Raw genomic sequence first — 21674 nt, 5'->3', positions numbered from 1 at the left:
TTCCCATGATTTCCTAAAGGTCACTTTCATATGAAACCTTATGAGAAATGTCAGCATCATTACAAAAATCTGTGTAAACTATTATACTTGTGTTACTTGTTGTTTTGTCACTAGTTTTCCTTTTTAACGTAACTTGACACTTTTCAGATGTGTAAAACCTTAAGCCAAAGGATTCTGCAAACAGGAAAAAACAGCTTGGTTTTGTAAACAGTTTTAAGGATAAAACTGACATTTGTCCATGAAAATCAAGTGGTTTCTTACAAATAGCCCTTCTGAAGTCATTTCAAGGGGTCACTTGGGAAACTTTAGAATTGCTCTTGTGTAATACTAATGGATCAAATGAGTGAAACATGGCGCTCATAGCGGGTTTATCACCTGATTTTACACTTGGTGTTTAATTTTCTGTGACAGAATTCTTGAAACACGTGTGCCTTGGTCTCAAAGACAATCATGCATTTTGGTTCTGTCATAGATTTATGATGGGTCTTCTAGAAAAATGACAGCATTTGCTGGGTCAAATATATGTATACAGGAAAGTTTAGTTCAGAACAGAGCCGAGCATAATCCAGCCACGTATATCCGTTTTCGTATATTTATTTATCTAGTTATTGCAGCCAATTTTTTGGCATTTTTTCTGATTTTTTGTATCGTTATGTGTTTTCACCAGTTCCCAATTAAAAAATATATTTGTTTTTCTTTTTAAAATGCACTACTTTATCTGATACAGTCACATTTCTGTATCTGCAGTCGCCACTTTGTAGCCTCGAGCAATGTCTGATTGGTCACACACAAAAGTTTAAGTTCTGTGTTGGACTTTGTATGACTGTATATTCTGACACCAATATTTCAATTTTTATTGTGAGTTTACATCAGCCTCTTTGATTACTATGATCAGTATTGGTACTGGTCCAGAAAAAACCCTCTTTAAGGATAGCTTGTAAAGCATCGTGGACCATTGAGTTGCGCAAAGGTGTGTTGGTGGAGACCAAAAACAGAGCTGAAAGAAAAGTGAAAAAAGCCTTATATTTCCCAAGTGGCCAGAAACAATGCATTAACTCAAGTGGTGTGTTTATAGCTTGTTGCTCTGCCCCACAGTGGCTTTCAGACTCAGCTAAAGCAGGTTTAATTAAACACAACTTCCATTCAAGTGAAGCACAATGCAGCTGCACAATGTGAACACAGTTAAAGGCAAGGGCAAGAAGGAACAGGCTTAATGTTATTGCCTGGAGTAGAGACAGAGGTTGAAGTTTAAAATAGCTCAGGCTTCCCACATGTCAGTGTGTCTTGAGGAATGAGAAAACAAGCTGTGAAAAAAACAGCTTTGAAGGAACAACTGGCTGTAAAAGAGTGAAAATACTGAGGAGTTACGACAGCTCCTCGTCAGTAAAGTGGTATTCTGAAAGCATTAGATGATACTAACAATGACTTAAAAAGAAGAATCCACTGAAGGAAATATCTTCTAGAGCACTGACCAGGCACTCAGTCAACTTGAACTTTGAGGGTCTGAGCAGGACATTTAAGAGAGACAGCAGCAAACACATCCACCAGGCTCCGATGATGCACTGCACCCTGCAGGTCCACCATTACATAATCCCGCATTACACATCATGAGTCTCATAAACCAACAACATTTCTTGGCTGCAGACGGGTTGAGCTGAGATGAGACAGACTCGTGTATTAATGGTGTCATGCATCAAGGTCCTCTGCAGGGGTGAATTCTCTCTGTCTGCGGCCGACCTTTCCAGACTGACGCAGTCCCTCTCACACATTTCATAGTCACTAATGGAGTTTTCATTAGATTTTTACAGTAACTAAATGATAAGTGGTGTCTGCTCTTGTGCTACCGTTATTTCACGCTTCGCTGAGTCCAGGAAGCCGTGGTTCATTAAGTGCGCTGGGTGAAATAGAGTAATGATAATGTGAGCAGCGCCGTTCATTCAAGTAGGGGTGATTATATAGGCAGAGGCAGGCTTGCAGTGGACAGGAGGCAGAGCAGAAGTCATGTCAATGTGTTTGGCCTGTCTGAACACGTGCAATGCTTTAACATTAAAGCAATATTTGGATGGAAAGTGCGTCTGTGCTTAACTGCAGAGATCTAATTCTGCAGTGGTCATCATACCCTGAGGATCCTGATGAAAAGGTCATCTGGGGCTTTGCAGATCCTCACCAACTGAAACTAGCTGCGCTCTTTAACCAGTTAGTAACTGAACAGTAATTAATGGCCTGTGGACTACTATTTGTATGCATTTTTTTTTTCAATATTTTTAGGAAGAATGCCTTATTCAAAGTTAATCATGACTCTAAAGTCATCAGTTTCAACACCTTTATTTTCCATCAAACAGTTCTTTTAACTGATAATATGTATATATAGATATATATAGATATATAGATATATGTATATAATCGACATGCCTCCACTGAGGTTTTGTTCCTCTTTGTGATGATCTGCTGCTCTCTGAGGTTGAACACTTCCTTCCATCACTGAGGTCTTCAGTTTCCTTCACAGATTCTTGATAGATTCAGGACTGGATTCTAGATGGGCTGTTCCAACATGTTCACCCTGTTTTCTGTTATCTGGACCACTTTGGATGTATGTTTCAGATCATTGTCTTACTGGAAGGTCCAATGCTACGATTTTTCTGCAGACCGCATGATGTTTGCCCCCAGAATCTCAGCATTGTTTTTTTTTTTCTCATGATGCTGTTTACTTGATTTATCCAAAATGCACAGGAGGTGTGCTTTTTTGTCATTGCCAGTTGTGTCAGTATTTGACACCAATAGTCATCTAGGAGTTTAATTCTGAAATACACCACCAGTGGGATTGGTGGCAAAGCTTAAGACATAAGCTTTCAAAGAGACTGAAGTTCATGTCCCTTGTTGAGCCAGGTCCACCTGGATTTGAGTGATTCTCTCAAGTCATCAAATCAGATCAGACGAACTGCAATCTTCAGCTGTTTCCTTAGATATTTTGTTGAATTTAAGTCTGTCCGAGCTGCTCAAAGACAGTCAGAGACTGGTCCTGAGGTCACCCCAGTGTGGTCTTGACTGTATGCTCAGGTTCCCATGGGACCTACAGTAGCAAGGAAGACGGGATTTCCTGGTCACTCATCATGGTCATCTTGAAATTCCCTTGTGATGGAGTTAATTCCTCAGGTGCCTGAAGGATTAGGGTACCTTTAGGATTCAGAAGAGTTTTCTCTTGCGCCTCAGACAACTGGATGACCTACGTTCTGCAGCTTTGTTGCTTCTTGTCTTTTAACAGGAACTCTGGGATAATTTTCCTGTTTTTCCAGTGTGGTTTTAGTACGTGCAGGGAGACACAATAAGAAAACAAGAAAAAAAACACAGTAAACTGAAAAACACAGGACTAAAAAGCTGCCGTAACAGGCTGCAGCATCACTGGCGCACTGAATCAATGTATCTCTGCACACGGGGAGTATTTTGAAGGAGGTTTTGACTGAATTTAAATCAGATGTGTATTTTGCTTTATATTGACGCATTCTTGATTGCAACTTGTACAATTAATGTCATGCATTAGATGCTTTATGTTTCAACTCAGTCATTTTTAGGCACTTCCATATCAACTGGCAGAGCTTTTTTTATTATCAGTATTTATTTTCAAGCAAATTCATTGCTGCTCGTGTTTACAGAGGTATTTCTCAGTCACTGACTATTCAGCCTAAAAACTTACTTGTTTTTGTAGCAGAGAAATAAAACAGAACTGTCAAAAACGAACTAATAACAGCCAGTTTGTGTGAAGTGTTTTCAGAATCTTTCCAAAAAAGGGCTGCATACATAAACAGTGACTTATAAAAACTAATAGGCACCAGTTCCACAGAACCACAGACAGATCTGTCGGCAGATTTTGATAAAATTTATTCCCTTGTCTAAAAATGTTCCTCAGAAATATGAAACTTCTTTCTATAATCTGTTCCCTCAAAATCCCACAATTGCTCTGCAGGGAAAGATAGATGGATATACTGATGTGCACGTGTTCTGTGGAGTCGTGGTTAGGATGAGCCTCTACAGGACTGTGGGTGGTGGAGTGGGACAGCTGTCAGAATACAGTACTTCATGCAAGTAGTCCTGCTTAAATGAAGTATCCCCATCCCAAACGGATGAGTCTTCTGAGACATACAAGTATTTAGATTGGAGGAAGTATTCAGATCCTTTAAGATGTGCTAATACCATCAAAACAGAATATTACTTGTGAGAAATGAATACTGATCAATAACCATCACAAAAGTGGACTTGTTTTGTTTAACTAAAGTCTCACACATTTCCATGGTTAGCCCATAGTTTTTAAAAATGCATTTTTTTTAAAACAGTGAACAATTGATTGTGTGTAAAAACCAATGAGCGTGACATGCATAATTACTCAAAAATATCCAGACTAAAAACACAGTAATTACGATATTCTCTGTAAATAAATTCAGGACGTTTTTGTGGCTGTGTTTTCCAAACTGTAGCCAGGAATATCTGCATGCTGCCATATTCTTCTTCTGCTGCTGTGGATAATTTGAAACTGAAGAAGGCCAGTCATAAAAAGAGTATTAGCCCAACAGTGTGATGCAATGAAGTGAAAAATGTGTAAGTGAAGGACATGACTTTTGACTGGCTATACAGCAGGTAGAAATTAGTTCCATATTATATTTTTAACTTAAAATACTGCACAGATGATTAATTTGACCATGACTCTATAACCCCTAGTTTTAGCCCTGTTCTGAACAGACTGTTTTGGTGTCTATAGTTTTAAATGCAGCTGTTCCCACCCTCTTCAGGAAGAAAACTCGCTCTGCATGCATGATTGACAGTGTGGAACAGAACAGCTGATGACAGCAGCTGACACTGAGGCTAATAACTAAGACTTTCTATTGCTTCTCACTTTGTGTCAGTGATGGTTTTACATTGAATTTACAGAACAGCTGTTTTTAGCTCGCATGTTTAATCAGTTTGTAAGACAATGTCGTGGTGATGAGGCAAGTATTTTTGTAGTGCAGATTTGCAGCTCTGAGGTGACTGCTGGTAAACATGTAGTCGTAATGAGCTGTGTTTCAGTCACTATTTCATACTTGTTCTGTAGTCTAACAGAAGAAAAAAATACAGTTCAGAACTGCGTTATTTGGGACTCTGCTGTGTAATAGTACAGTATATTTGAGCACAGGGAGCAGGAGAGAAATCACAGCAACACACACCATTGTTTACTGGTTTCAAATTTCAAAGTTTCTACCTTCTCCGAATGTTCCTCAGCTTTACAGTTTCCACAGAGCTCTGACCTACGAGCTTGTGATCAAAGCTGATGTTAACATTAGCCACATTAGCTGCACAGTATGCTACCACGAAGAATTGTCTATTGTTGGGGGGACATTGCCATTTTAAATAAGGAATCCACTGAATCTTCAGTTCCTCATATACTGGGAGTGCATAAGGACTATTGTGTTCACTCTTGCAGCCAACAGCAGAACATTTGGTGTTCTTTGTTTTCTGAATTGCTGACATGGAAGTTTGAGCAAGACAACTATCGGTTTGTGGTGGTATACGGCATACATTCTCATAAACAGCGAGCGTATACTAAAAGTCTTCATATGTTAACTACTCATAGGTTGCACTTCCAAACTTATACTGACCTCAAAATATAATAAAAATGGATTTTCACTGTGGGATTTTTAAGCAAACCTAATGACTCTGCAGGAACATGACTTTTTCTGCAACGGCAAGTGTTTAGTTCCACTGTGGGGGATTTTAATAGGTCCAGGACTGTGCCATTCAGCCAAGAGATTTCTTAACGAGGAACTGAAGTATTCAAGGTCCAAAACATAGCTGCTATCAATAAGTTAGAACATACAAGATGCTGCTCCTTGTGTTTGAGCTAACTCAGTCAGGTAGAGCTGGCTTTCACAAAGGTTCTAATTGTTGCTTAATTGATGTCTGTTGTCCATTTCAGTGTGCAACACAAACCACTCATAAGACAGCCTTTTTTTTCTTGTGGTTTCCTGTCTGCCTGCCTGCGGACAGACAAAGACACACACCCAGAGCAGGAAAAACCCCCTTAAAGCTAAGTGTGTCAGACATGTTATTGTACTTTGATTTGAACTAGTTACTTTTGCAAATTCAAGGAAACTTTCATTTAACAAAATGTATTAAATGATGTTTTTACATCATTTGGAGTGAGCACCATTTTGTGGCTAAATAAAACACATTTTTGTGCGTCGTAACCGTAGTGAGTTATTCAAAAAGCCTTAAAAGGAAAAAATAAACATGTTTTTGACAGAGTGACTGACAGCATGAAGACTGTTTTTGCAGCGCTGTTGTTGGAAACCTTAAATAGCTATTTGTGTTGCTACCAACTGCAATGTTACGCTTTTATGCCTCCTTTGCTGTCACTGTGTTAACATACAACGGCCTTTAATTGGCATCTCTCCATATTTTGTTTTGCAGAGCAGACTGACTGACTGTCTCCGTCTCCTAATGGCCCGTCTCCTCCTCTCTGCACCCGACTCCATTCCATTCACCAACATGGAATTCTTCCATTTCGCCACGTCAGGTTTAGCAGCACAGCAGGCTGACAGACTGCATTAGACCAGGCTAATGGGGCTTCAGCTGCACCTGCCTGGGGAAATGTTTGACAGGCCTTACATTCATACATGCAAAACGCAACTTAGATTTTAATGCGCACCTTTTAAAAGCAGCATTTTTTTCTGGCAGACAGACATACCAGGCCTCGCTTCGCTGCCCTGCCAGTCAGAGAGGACGTTTTTCCACACACAGCTGCAGTGTGTGTGCGAACAAAGAGCCGTATTGTGTACATTAGCATTTTAAAGCAGATCTCTCGTGCTGTTTTGACAGAAGATGGCAGGGAAATAAGATGACCTTTTCTCTGGAGGAGGAATTACAGATGAGTGCTAAGATACGGCTGATTTGTGATGATGAGAATCTGAGCAGCTCCAGTCTTTTGTCATCATTCGGTCCTGTAGTCGTGGCACTTTGTGTATTTAACCCTCCTGTTGTCTTCATTTATGGGCACCAAAAAATAGTTTCCTTTTCTGAAAAAAATCCAAAAGTTCAGCAAAAAAAATTCCCCAAATTTCTGAAAATTTGCAAAACCTTCAGGAAGAAAATTCCAATAATTCTTTAAAAGTTTCCCTTAAGTTTTATTTTTTTTTAAAAAAATCCCCAAATTTGGCAAAAAAAATCTTGTAAATATTTTCAAAAAATGAATAAAAATCTTCCAAAAAATCCTAAAAATATCTAAAGTGATTACATATATATCAGTAAAACTTCTAATATTTTCTTTAAGAACATTCAAATAAAAATCAACCAAAATCCAGCGAAATTCGCTGGATTTTGGTTGATTTTTTTGTGAATGTTCTTAAGAAACATTTTTAACATTTCTTTCTTTCCACCAAAAAATGTTCAGAAATTTCCCAAAAATGTTGAAAATGTGGACATCAGAAGTTTCACTGTGAAAATATTTTTTTCCCCCACATTTTCAAACTTTAAAACGGGTCAATTTGCCCCGCAGGACGACACGAGGGTTAATGCATTTGAAAGGAGTTGTGTGCTGCTGCTTCTTTTTGCTCAGGTCAAGGTTGGAGCATTACATCCTAATGTCTCCATCAGTGGGAGTCTGGCTGCTCTTCTGGAGAACTGGAAAGTCATTGCTCCAGAATGATGCTTGTAGCGGCAGCAGCACAGCTGGTTCGCATCGATGAGAGCTTGAGGCTGTGGAGGCTGTTCAGGGAGTTATTCAGCAGAGCAGGGGAGTGTTCTAATTGCTGAAGAATTAGCAGATAAGGACCAGTCTCTTGAGCAGGAAAAACAAATATAAGATGTAAGCTATTTGGGGAGAAAAAACCTGACATGAATCAGGAAACACTGGCTTATTTTTGTCCAAACTTCTCTTTAATGGGGTCAAGTTTATTCCAGTGAAAACTACAACACTTCCCAAGTGCCTCGTGGAGGGCTGCCCTCAGATTTGAAATGCTATAACATCAACATCAACAGCTCAACATTTAAGCCCTTGATTGTCTGCTGAGGTGGAGTCAGAGGCACCCACGTTTTAAATATTCATCTGTCTTTGGGATTTCTCTGGGTGGCTCTTTCACTCTGAACACACCAGAGTCTCTGCTGGAAGGAAATGACTGGTTTTCAGCGACTGAGACACCCAGAGGGGATGTGAGCACAGTGCAGCTGTGGAGTATAAAAGCAGACAGTCCCACTCAGAGTAACAGAGAACATGCTTGTGCAACGTGACAGGGAGGCTGCTGGTGTTGAGCTGCTACTTAGTCTGAGGTGCAGAATGTGGAAAGACCTCAGGTGAGGGCGTCTTCTAACTCTGGACAAAAACGAGACAGCGTTGAGAACAAGCTGGATTAATTCATTTTTAAAAAGCGTCAGCTATGACTAATTTTCAAAATCCCAGTGTTTCTGTGCATCTCCATGGATTCGTCATTTCAGAGGTGGGTAAAATATCCTTTATTTAATCATAAATTCAAAGGACAAAATGAATGCCCTGAGGCTGTCATTCCAAAGGCTGTTTGTTTTTTCAGTTTTAAGATGGTGAAATGTTAACATCGGTCAACAAAAAGTGTGTACCGTTTGGATTTTGTTAGAAATTATTTGACAATATTCCTACTAGTCAAGAGAGAATGACCACTTTAAAGCACAGAGATATTTAACAGAAAAATAAATGTCATATTAACTATAAAAGTGTAAAAATTGGAGGGGAAATGCTATTTTAAATTGTATAAACGCAGATTATGTGTCGTTATGTGTGTGTCATGGTCCATCAAGCAATTTTGTTTAATTTATTGACATTTTATCGTGTTTACAGTGACATTTTTATGCAGTTTTATGGCAGTCCCTGAACATAACGTGTAACAAGGACACAAAATGTCCCAAAATTGGTGAATAAAACTTAAATGATCATGAAAAAAATTAGCTTAGATGAAGAAAAACAACTAAAATAAATGTGTGCCAACATTATTAAAACAGTTAACACAATTAAATATATAATCACTTTAAAACAAAACTTTATAGTCAGCTATATCTAGATAGCTGATTGTAAAGATCTATAGATAGTAATTTCATTATGTATATGCGTAGATTCTTGTCATATTTACAGTAAATATACTTGAACCTGGTGCATTTTGATTGACTCTTTACAGATGATCAACAAGTCCTAGCCAGTCTTCATAGTAATGGATTTATTGCTCTCCTTTGTGTAAATAAATGCTCAGGTTGACACGTTAACATGTATTATTCGCTCTGATTTGATTCATCACTGTGACAGTTTTGTTGCTGCTACAGGACTCTAACTACATTTTTACAGGAATGTTTGCAGTGTCAACAGAAACTGTCAGAACTTGTTCAGCTCCTCTTTCTGCCTCGTATGAAGAGAAAACAGTCGCTCCTCGCTCTGAACCCTCACAGAGCAGATTAGCAGTTTTATAAACGAGTCATTTTGTCCTGAGAGAGGCTGATGTAGAAATGATTAAGGGTAGGTGGTGGATGAGGAGAGGGGAAGGTGATTTAAAGTTTAATTTTGACCACAGGGAGGGTGGTTTGCCTTTTCTGGGAGAGCAGGTGGGGTGTGGACTGGATGTTTTTTCTCCCCTCCTGAATTTATAAATAACCACATTAGGATGATGTAACTCAGTTGTTTTGTGGGTTATATGATGGAAAATCACACATACAGGACGCTGCACAAATTAGACTAGAATTTATTTGATATTTATGTTTAAATTTCATTAAAATGGGTGTGGTTAAAGTTAACACCTTAAATTCCTAAAAAAAAAAAAGATCCGCTGATTACAAGTTCGACAAAAGTTAAAAACTACCAAGAAAGGATTGTTGCGTTGTGTTTGCCTCTATAACACATGGAAATTTGTGTGCGGATGAAAAAATGATGACATGAATTATTCTTTTTTTGGCCTTTTGTTTACCCTCACTGTAAAAAAATAAAATAAAATAAAATAGCAGCAATTAAGGCAAAAAAAGATTGTTCCAAGTATACCTGAGCACCTAAAACAATAATGACAAAGCTACATACTGTGTCACTGGAGCGAACAGGTCTATTGGGCGTTATATAAAGAAGCTAGATTTCTAGTTTTTATTCCTGAAAGCTATGAGGGAAAAAATGCTGAATTAGATCCATAATTAGCAACAAGAGCAATCAGCATCTTTTTAAAGTTGTATTAAAATGTAAGCAACTAAGACACCCCATTAAAATACTAAAGAAAATGCATTCATTTTTATGATTAATACAATTATAAAAATAGAGAGTCGTGGAACATTTATCATTTTGTCTATCTGATGCAAAAAATAAAATGAAACAGAGTACAATACAATAAACAATAAACAGAAGTTAGTAGTAAAATAGAAATAATACAAAGTCCAAAATACAAGTTTCTAAAAGTGTTTGTGTGAAGTGTCTCAGTGTGTCAAGTGTCTAGAAAAAATAAGAATAAAAATATATTAAAAAGAATAAAATAAGAAAACACAAGTGCAAGAAGTAAACTGTAGACTAATAACAGACTAACAGAAAATTAAATGAAAGTAAGAGTAAACAGATGTATTGCACTAGATAGATAGATAGATAGATAGATAGATAGATAGATAGATAGATAGATAGATAGATAGATAGATAGATAGATAGATAGATAGATAGATAGATAGATAGATAGATAGATAGATAGATAGATAGATAGATAGATAGACTATAGATAGATAGAGAGATATGATATAGCTATGATAGTAAAATCTGTTATAGCAGCTTTAGTGTATGATGAAAGAAAATTGAATAAATGCATGAATATTGTTACTACTATTGGATATGTATTTTTAATTGTGTGTACTTGTCTGTTATTTTTGTTTCAGAGATAGTGATGTTAAATTGAGGAAAGTTGCAGCAGATTTTCTTTTAAGGTTTTGGACCTCTTAAGACCTGGTGTCCACATATGTGTACATCTTTTTTTTTCTAAAAGAGCATATTGTTCATAACAATGATAATAATAAAATATATCAATAATAATTAGAATAATAAAAATAACAACATTAGAAATATAGCATTAATAAAATAGAAATATAATAAAATATAATAAATTTCATAATTAGATGTGAGATATTATCCAGTTATTATATTTTTTGGTTACTCCTTGTCCCAAATAACTAGAAGAAACCTAAAATGCAATCCCAACCAAAGCTCGAGTTTTAGGAGGTTACAGAAAAACTGCTGCAACTTTGCCCTAAAAAATATATTGCACAGGATGTTGTTTTATCAGAAAGTAATTTCAGGTCCAGCCTAATAATTTCCAACCTGCTAATCTGGTCCTTTTTTCCGTCTCAGGTTTCTCTCAGCTAGTGGAACCACATCAGGCCCAGAGCCTGGCGGTGATGCTGGCCATGCAGCACTCCAACTCCTCGGGCATCACTGCCTCCTTCCCCCTCTCTAACTACACCGTCGTGGTGCAGGAGCCTGAGGTGGAGGCCGTAGTGGCTCACAATGCCACCCGTCCACCTGGAAAGCCCACGGCGGCGGGCCTCACCATGACTCTGGGCATCCTGTTCAACGTGGTGGCCCTCATCATCCTCGCCAAGGCTTACAACCGCTTCCGGCGACGGTCGAAGGCCACCTTTCTGCTCTTCGCCAGCTCCCTGGTGGCCACGGATCTGGCTGGACATGTGATTCCCGGGGCGCTGGTCCTGAGCAGATACTCAGCGAGCAGCACGTCCACAGGCGATCCCAGCTCCAGCTTCCGGGGCTACATCGCGGATCCCGACGCCTCTTGTCTGTTTCTGGGAGGCTGCATGGTGTTCTTCGGCCTGTGCCCGCTCTTTCTGGGCTGTGCCATGGCCGCTGAGCGCTGCATGGGCGTCACCAGGCCTCTGCTGCACGCCCGTCTGGTCACCACGGCACGGACCAAGATGGCGCTCACCCTGATCTGGCTCCTGGCGTTATGCGTGGCCGTCCTGCCCTTCTTCAACCTGGGGGCCTACACTTACCAGTACCCGGGGACGTGGTGCTTCATCAGGGTGATGGAGGGCACCAAGGCCACAGACCTGGCCTTCGTCATGCTCTTCTCCGGACTGGCTTTGAGCTCTCTGGGCCTGGCCTTCGTGTGCAACACCATCAGCGGGATCACACTGGTGAGGGCCCGGCTAAAGAAGAGGTCGTGCTCCCAGCGCTGCTCGGCCAGGTCCCACGACACGGAGATGGTGGTCCAGCTGGTCGGCATCATGGTCACCTCCTGCATCTGCTGGAGCCCTCTGCTGGTGAGTGAGGGGGGAGAAAGGAACCACATTTAGAAGAGGAATGCTTTAGAAACTGTTCCAAGACTTGATTCGTGTCTGATTTCTCAAACCACACATCAGGGCTGCATGGGGAATAGGAAATACTTCAAGTTGGGAAATAACTTTGATTACCAGCAGATCCGTGGTGTCAAATGTAGATAAGTAGATATCAGCACACCCTAATTGAAAGGTTTATTTCAGTAGAATACATGATAAAAACAATATGATAGCCTAAACCAGGGGTGTTAAACATGCGGCCCACGGGCCAAAAGCGGCCCTCCAGAGGGTCCAATCCGGCCCTCAAAGTGTAAAAATACCAGAGAAGACATTAACTGCAGATTGTAAATTTGTAAAACTATAAATTTAAAATAATTTCTAGACCATGACAAGTTGTTTTCATCATAAAATAAAATACTAGATTGATCATTGTTCTTTTGTCATTTTGTGTCTCATTTTTGTAATATTTTGTCATGTTTTGTTGTTTTCTTGTTTTTGTCATTTTGTGTTTCCTCTTTGTCTCACTTGTGTTTTTGTCTTATTTTTGTCATTTTGTGTTTTGCTTTATTCCATGTTTTGTTCATTTTTTGTGATTTTGTGGGGTTATTTTGTCTCGCTTTTGTCATTTTTGGTCTTGTTTGTGTCATTTGTGTAATTTCTTTGTCTCATTTTTGTAATATATTGTCTTGTTTTTGTTGGTTTTTTGTCTGACTTTTGTCTTTCCTCGCATGTTTGTCGTTTTGTGTTCTGTTTTGTCTTGCTTGTGTTTTTTGTCTTATTTTTGTCATTTTGTGTTTTGCTTTACTTGTTGTTTTGTGTATCGTTTGTGTTGTTTTGTGTTTTTTTAGTCTCACTTGTGTTGTTTGTCTCCTTTTTTGTCGTTTTGTTTATCGCTTTTGTCATTTCTGGCCTCGCTTGTGTCATTTATGTAGTTTTCTGTCTCATTTTTGTCACTTTGAAACTTTTTTGTCTAATTTTTTGTCTTTTTGTTTTGTTTCATGTTGCTTGTCTTACTTCTTGTCATTTTGTGTCTCATTTTTGTAATATTATGCCTTGTTTTTGCTGTTTTTTGTCTTTTTTTTGTTTGACTTTAAATGTGTACATTTTCAGAATATACTTTTTTACACTAAAGCAAGGGAAAAATGTGGGCCTTGTGGTTATTTATAGGTTATTATGCTGTGATTTTACTGGTCCGGCCCACGAGAGATCAAATTGGGCTGAATGTGGCCCCTGAACTAAAATGAGTTTGACACCCCTCCCCTAAACTCTATAACACCATGTTGGAGGACCTGCACCATATCCGGCAGGTGGTTTTTATGTTGTGGCTATTTGGTGTATTCACTTCAGAAAGATAATTTGATTTGATAATCTGATACCTGCACTATCTCCATTATCTTAAATGTCAAATGCTCGACTTCTTTTTACCATAAAACTGAGCTTTTGTGGATTTTTAGGAATACAGTTTCCTACCAGCAGACTATTAAAACAAGAGGAACCATCAATGATTCATGGCAAGCATCGGTACACAATGCAGCTGGAGGTTAAAAGCTAAAAAGAGACTATAAATTACAGCAAGCTGTTCAGCGCAGCAGGAGACGGGACATTTTTTACTTTCACAATCATACTAACTGACATAAAAAGCTTTTGTAGAAAGAAACTGCCGTCTTTATTACTGCATCAGCACGAGAACAAAGGTAAAAAATCACACACTATCTATTCCTTAAGTTTATCTCACATACTTTTCCCAGAGAAGGAAAAAAAAAGGCAGTCTCTCTTGGTGTTGTCTGCCTGAAACACTGAAACATTCCAAGGTCTCTGCAGAGGTATTTGACCTTCCAGATAAGGCCTCTTGTGCTCACTAAGGAATCAGGGTCAGGCAGTTATGACACAAACATGAGTGGATGAGAGACAAACCTTCATATGAGAGGAAACAGTTAGAAAAAATACCACTTAGACACCATTTAAAGTTCAGTCTCCAAGTGGAAACGTATCTTATTTAAAGTCAGATCACTGAGAGCTGACAGTCTATAACAATATTAACACTCAGGCCAGTTTATTAACTTGATATAATTTAACATTCATCACCAGCAGCTCCCAAAGAAATGTATTTTAACATACAGAGTCCCCTTTTTGATGCCACTGAAGTATCTGCAATGCAACTACATTTACTCAAGTAATGTACTTTAATATAATTGTGAGTAACTTGTTCTTAACTGAAGTATTTCCATTTTCTTTTACTTGACACTTTTACTTCTCTACATTTATTTCGCAACTTTAGTTACTTTGCCGATTGAGTTAAATAATAAAAGCCTGTATAATCAATAAATAAGTAATGATGTAATCTTGTAAAATTAAGATAAGGCTTTACTGTTACCATCCTCAAACTGATAAACACATTAATACGTCAATATTTACAATCCAATTATTCAAAATATCTTGTTCTGCATAATGATTATTTTAACTTTGGGGTCAATATATAATTGAGGGACTTTTGAAGTCCATGGGATATATCTTGCAAGTATTTTTATTAAAAATAAAAAAAACTAATGTTTTTATGTTCGTTATGATCATGTCTTTGCAAAGTTCATAATTATTTATTATGGAAACAATCACTTATTAATAAAAATGATTGGATATCACTAAAATGTCAACTAAATAACGTCCCAATTTATTAACAACCACCTTCTAATGAGCTAAACAATAATAAAATGAGCTTATTCAAAAATTGCTTTGATTGTGTTCTTTTTATTAAGTTGAGATAATAATGACAGATGTTTCTTTTTTGGCAATATATCAAATTTTAGATGGAAAATAACAAATTGTATCTGTGTCCTAGAAATCACTTTCCACTAAGTTCCCCATTACAAAAACACCTCTCAAGGAAATGTGTTAATTCCAGATCACATGACCTGCTCCACATGATGTCATTTCCTCCTGAAGAAAAGTCTGGCAAGACTCCAAGGCTTTCTGACTTATTTAATATAAAGTAGTCAACAGGTTTACTACAATAGCTTTAGAAATAACTTTCAATTTAAATTTTACTCAATTGTATATATAATATTTAGAAGAATCTTTCTGTGAAATGCCATGTGGTGTTTGGTTATAGACGGTCATGTTGATTTTAGGCCTGAAAACTGCAAAAATGTCAACTATGATACAAAAAGTCCTGCAATTATATATTGATGCATCTTTAAATGTTTAGCTAATTAGAAGGTGGTTGTTATTAAATTTGGATGGTTATTTAGTTGACATTTTAGTGATATCCCATCATTTTTTTTATTAATAAGTGATTGTTTCCATAATAAATGATAATGAAATTTGTAAAGACATGATCATAATGAACATAAAAAACATGAGTTTTTTTACTTTTAATAAAAATGCATGCAATATATATCCCATGGACTTCAAAAGTCCCTCAACTATAGATTGATCCAGGTGCTAAACAATAGCTGTTACTGTTTAAATATGTGGAAAAGATTCTTTTTTTTTGCATGCAAATAAAATAAAAGTTTCATGAATCAAATCCAACTGCTGAGCAGACGCTTGGATGTGACACAGTTTGTTTGCATCAGAAATATGAGCTCAGAATCACATCACATTTCCAGGTTCATTGCCAGTTTATTGTATAAACATTCAGTAGCATTTTTTTTTGCATCTATTTGCTTTGGATTCATTCAGGATGAGCCTAAAGCATTTCTTTTTTCTTTTTCAGATCTTTGGACTGACCTCAGCCACACGTTCCTACACCAACTCTCTCCACAGCGACAGAGACACTTACAGAGGCCTCATGGTGACGGGGGTCAGAATGGCAACCTGTAACCAGATCCTGGACCCGTGGGTCTACATCCTGCTACGACGCGCCATCCTCAGAAAAATCTACCGCATCACTAAAAAGCAGGCCAGCTTCAAAGGGAGCACGTTCCGCTCCATCCGCTGGGATGCCAGCCCCTTTCAGAACTCAGAGAAAAACTGTGTTAATAAGATCTGAAGAAGAAGGGAAGAGAGGATGTGTGGAATGGATGATCTTTCACCTGCCAGTGCTGAATGCAGCTTTTAATCATCTGGATATGAATTCAGTATTAAAAAGCCTTTTTTCCTGACTGATGGGAATAAGAGACATCTGGTTTATGTAAATGAAGTATTATGAGAGTGGATCCCGGTGTTCCAGATCTGAAATATCCCTGACAAGCTGAGGATAACCTCTGAGGTGGTTCTAAAGTACGCATGAACCAATGTGACTAGTAAAAGGTGGACTCATTATAAACTGCTATGTGAGAGTGCAATGACAGTCTGTTCTCTGTGAGAGCAGATATAAATAAAACGATTTTGTCAGTCGGACCGTGATGTGATCTTCAGAAAGTGGAGACTTCATCTTGTCTTAAAGCAAACATCTCAGCTCAAAAGCTTCGTCTCCAAATGTTCTGTTCTCTGACACAATGTAAAGTCAGTGACTTGTGTAAATGCTCACAGGAGCACAAAAAGATAAAGGCTGTGCTTTTACCTCAGCGTGAAGATGTGAAAAACCTTGTTTGTGTGTCCAGTGTTAAGACATGAATGTGAGTCCTTATTGTGTGTTTGTGAATGTATCTACGGTGTTTCTGTCCTCCCCGAGTGTCTGGGGGTCGAAGTGAAGCTATGTGTTGCAAAAGCTAACTCAATGTGATGTAGTTGAGAAAAGGGAATGTAGGACGATAGAATAAATGGCTCTCTATAAATGTTTCATGTCATCCTGGGTTGTGACTGAATAAACTACTAGAAAAAGCACATCATAACAAAACATGAACAAATTTCTCATCAGAATGTTGTTAATTTTGATATTAACATCTGAAAAAATGTTATTTTCAGAAAGATACAAGTAAATTTGATATTTGTCTTTAAAACAAATGTCAGCTTTTATCCCAATTACAATCCACAATAGATTCAAGATTTTTATTTGTCATTTGTACACATAAAGTGGAGACAGAAGAATTCTTGTGCGGGGCTTTCTTGGAAATTGAGTTAACCCTCGTGTTATCCTGTGGGTCAAATTGAGCCAGTTTAAAGTTTGAAAAACTGTAAAAAAAAGAAACTCCAGAATGCTCACATGGATGAAGCAGAACACCTTGTCCTGATACAACCCTCTCTCCTCTTTAAAGGTCTGTGTCAACACTCCTGACTACACTGAGGCTGCTTCCACATCGATGCCACACTCTGTCAGGTCGGACTCAAAGAAGATCAGGTTTCCTCTCTGCAGCTGATTAAAAGCCAGTTTTCCCAGAGACTCATTCATCCTCCTGCTGTCTGGACTCCAGGGTGGATGTGTCTCAGCTCCTCCATCATACTTGACCTTCTTGACTTTGGCCAGAACCACCAGGTGGGGAGTCAGTCAGGAGGGATCTGATTGGCTGCTGCAGGTCGTGTGGTTATCCAGAGGCGAGCAGAGGGAAGCAGCTTCCCCTGATCAGGTTTGTCAGCAGCACATCCACTGAGGTGGACTCTGTAACATCAGTCAGGGTCTCATTGTTGTGGAAGTCCAGAGGAAGGCGACACTCATCAAGTGATGAACAAGTTCCACCAAACTCAATTTTCTCTCTTTCAGCACATTCAGCTCTCTGAAAGTCAATGGAAACATGAGCTGGATGTCCTGGTTGCTTTTGTCTTCAGCCCAGTCCAGAGTCAGCTTCTGTGTTAACACTGTTTTCCTGATGCCAGCCACTCCCTGTGTCATCACTGTTCTGATTGGTCCATCTCTTCCAGGTGAGCCTTTAAAGATGTCTTCTGGTCTGATGCTTGCTTCTGCTCTGTCTGCTTTCCTGGATGCTGCTTCAATCTGTCTGACCACATGTTCATCGTTGACCTCTGCAGTCCCTCTCTCTGTGATGTACAGCTCTGTGTAGATCTCATTCAGGAGGCTCGATGCCCTCAAACACTCTCTGGAATTTCTACTTCAAGCCACAGTTTAGTTTACGTCGGCAAACTGCAGCAGAAAGTTCTGAATGAAAACACAACAAATGAGATCAATGAATAAATGACAGTCCACACAGAGACAAACACCAGCTACGACACCATGAACACCCCTGTCCTCACACTGATGCATAGCAGACAAACACAACAACCTGCTGGGAGAGTCACACATTAGTTCTCCTCCTTCCTCTCAGTCACATGACAAACACCCTCAGCTCTGATTGGAGGAAACCTGTCCAGCTTTGGGACAGCTGCTTCACCTCAACACTCCATCTAAAAACTGAAAAGCTCTTCAACATCTGACATGTTTCTCTTTGTCCAGGTCCATTATATCCAGTCAGAGGCTGCAGTGGCAGCTGCTCCAATCATCCAGAGTCAATCACGTTACCTTGATGCTGCTGAATCCACATCAGCTCCAGAGACGTTCTACCTTCATCTGTGGAGGAAACAGCCAGAGCAGAGCTGAAACATGACAACTTCTCCCCACAGGAACAGTAAAGTCTGATCTGACCTTTAATGTTCACACGTTGCTGTGATTCTTCCTCATGTTCACATCAACCACATCTACATCCTTTATAAAAGCTGCTTTCTGTTCACATCAGCCTCTGAAACACAACGACTGTGGAGAGTGAAGAAGAAACGCCAGAAATGAGAAATGAATGTGGCTGGATATAGAAACTTGTCAGTATGAACTTCTGATAGAAATGTTTCATTGACAGGTAGAAACGGTGAGTCAGACAGATCCTTCAGGTTCAGCAGGAGTCAGAGAGACGGTCAGAGTCTGTTGAAGGAAAAACCTGCCGGCGACCAGGTGATGTTCACACAGTCTGTTACCATGGTAATTGGACTTTCCTTCATCTCAGAGCAACAAACTCCAATCCAAGATCAGACATTAGATGAAGTTGCTTTGTCAATTTTTTTTATCTTGAAACCAGAAAAAAAATTGGTTTTAAATTGAAACAAAATAGAAAAGAACAAAGACCACACGCAGTTAAGTTTGTCATCGTGTCACAGAAACGAGGAAACAGGAAATGATGTCTTATTTACTAGTTTCTGCCACTTTGGATTAAATCCACTAACAAACTATCAGACGTCTGATCAGCTGAACTGGTTGGATTTAGTTCAGACACAGATACCACCATTATTCTGGACTGCTGCTGGTTGTCAGGTTTGTTTAATCCTTCAGCTTCATACATGAATAAAGGTACAGACATCTGGAACAAGAGTTCAACATGTAGAGAGGAGTTTAACTGCTTTTATCTCCTGTTCTACTGTAGCTGGCATGAATATCTGTGATGTTGTTCTCTGCAGCCCTGCCTCAGTCCAAAGCTCAGCTCACTGTTTGCTCTGGAATATTTACATCTTTCACAAACTCTCCTCAAAGCTGCTGTTATGGTGACATCTGCTGGACAAACACAACAACTACACTGTGCATAAAGAGAAGCAGTCGGCTTCACAAACAGGATTTTAAATGAGTTACTGAGTCAACCTGCTGCACATTCATTACAAGGACGTGTTTGTTACTGCATTTGTTTTACTGTTGAAACTGGTAGAAAAGCATTTAGGTTCAGATCAAGGCTCCTTAATGAAACTGACTGAAAGGAAACAGAAATTCGCCACTTGGAACAACATTTAGCTAAAAGGCAGCACATATGTGGTGTCATTACACAAGTATTTGATGCAAGTTAACAATAAGATCCGTATTTCTGTGTGCTTTTCTATGATATGAGGTTATTTTATCATCCTTCCTGGATATTCACATCATCAGGTTAAAGTGATCCTTTAAACAGCTGAGCAGGAAAGATGCAGCTGAACACTTGTGCAGGGATTCACCATGAAGCCAACATGAGAAGGAAGAGAATCCAAGCAGTCTTCATCTACTCCTTTAAAGTCTCATGTTTCACACTGGCAGCTGTCTACACACTACATACAGGTGCTGGTCATATAATTAGAATATCATAAAAAAGTTTATTTATTTCAGTAATTCCATTCAAAAAAATGAAACTTGTATATTATAATCATTCATGACACACAGACTGATGTATTTCATATCTTTATTTCTCTTAATTTTGATGATTATACCTGAATACTAATGAAAATCCCAAATTCAGTATCTCAGAAAATTATAATATTCTGGAACGGTTCAATATCGAAGACACTTGGTGCCACTCTCCAGAAAATCTATGGGGTATTGTGAAGAGGAAGGTGCGATACGCTAAACCCAACAATGTAGAAGAGCTGAAGGCCACTATCAGAGCAACCTGGGCTCTCATAACACCTGAGCAGTGCCACAGGCTGATCCACTCCATGCCATGCTGCACTGCTGCAGTAATTCAGGCAAAAGGAGCCCCAACTAAGTACTGAGTGCTGTACATGCTCATACTTTTCATCTTTATACTTTTCAGTTGGCCAACAGTTCTAGAAATCCTTTTTTGTATCAGTCTTAAGTAATATTCTAAACAACCAAAATCCAGCGAAATTTGCTGGATTTTGGTTGATTTTTATGTGAATGTTCTTAAACATTTTTAACATTTCATTTTTTCCACAAATATTTGTTGTTTAGTTGATACTTGACTGTTATATTGAAGAAGATGGTGCAATGAAATCTTCTGCCTAATGGAAAACCAGGTATCGGTCATTTATGTGTAAAGTTTGAGCCTCATCTGGAGAGTTTGTATATTTGCCATTTGGGGAACTGGTAATACTCACTTATATAAAACCAGTTCTAGTTTAAAAGCGTAAATGACTCATGACTTTATGTTTGGGATAATGAATATTGAATTTAACCTGAGAACATGGTTTCCCCCTAAAATGGATCTTTGTTGTATATTACAACTCTTCACTTGTGAAGTTAATTTTGTTCATATTTGCACTCACGTGTGACACACTGTGTATTAAGCATCTGCAGACGGATGCACAGAGTGAAATGAGTCTAAAAAATTAGGAAGAAGTAGCTTTTATACAACAAACAGTAATGAAGGTCAGTGGAGGCGTAACTCACACATTTTCCTTAGCTGATAGCCAAAGCAGCATCTTCAAAGACGATACAACTCTGTCCTTGTAGAGTAGCACAGAAGTGAAGAAACGTAATGGTGTCTAATCCTAACAGATTGAAAAGAAGGGGCTCAAGCAGCCAAATATCGATGTCGGTGTAGCAGCGCTTCCTGACTTGTGAGATTGCAAACAGAGATAATATAGTTCTTGTTTTACAACCAGTGAATGTGAGTGGTGGGTGGATTTCACAGGTCACATCCCTGTTAAATATTGCACCACTTTTGTTAATCATCGAAGACTCATTGGAGGAACTGCGTTGTTTTGTTTCAGAAGTTAAATTACTTGTGTGAAATAATGCTATCACTCAGTCAGAAGTCATAATAAAGGAACAGATAACGTCTTTTACTAGGTAATCTCATCAAATCTCATGTAAGAATGTGTGTTTGTGT

The 21674-nt window shown here is 38.7% G+C and overlaps 1 protein-coding gene across 1 annotated transcript; it reads left to right on the top strand.

Moving 5' to 3' along the window:
• Positions 1 to 7419: 7419 nt before the first annotated feature.
• On the top strand, positions 7420 to 17003 carry LOC111570608 (prostaglandin E2 receptor EP1 subtype-like). Its single transcript, XM_023273463.3, has 3 exons — positions 7420 to 8459; positions 11348 to 12273; positions 16001 to 17003. Exons 2-3 carry the CDS (start codon positions 11395 to 11397, stop codon positions 16274 to 16276), a joined length of 1155 nt encoding a protein of 384 aa, XP_023129231.2. The 5' UTR covers positions 7420 to 8459; positions 11348 to 11394; the 3' UTR covers positions 16277 to 17003.
• Positions 17004 to 21674: the final 4671 nt, after the last annotated feature.

Source organism: Amphiprion ocellaris, chromosome 19 (genome assembly GCF_022539595.1).
Source record: "Amphiprion ocellaris isolate individual 3 ecotype Okinawa chromosome 19, ASM2253959v1, whole genome shotgun sequence".
Lineage (NCBI taxonomy): Eukaryota > Metazoa > Chordata > Actinopteri > Pomacentridae > Amphiprion > Amphiprion ocellaris.
This window is presented reverse-complemented; position numbering and strand designations above follow the sequence as displayed.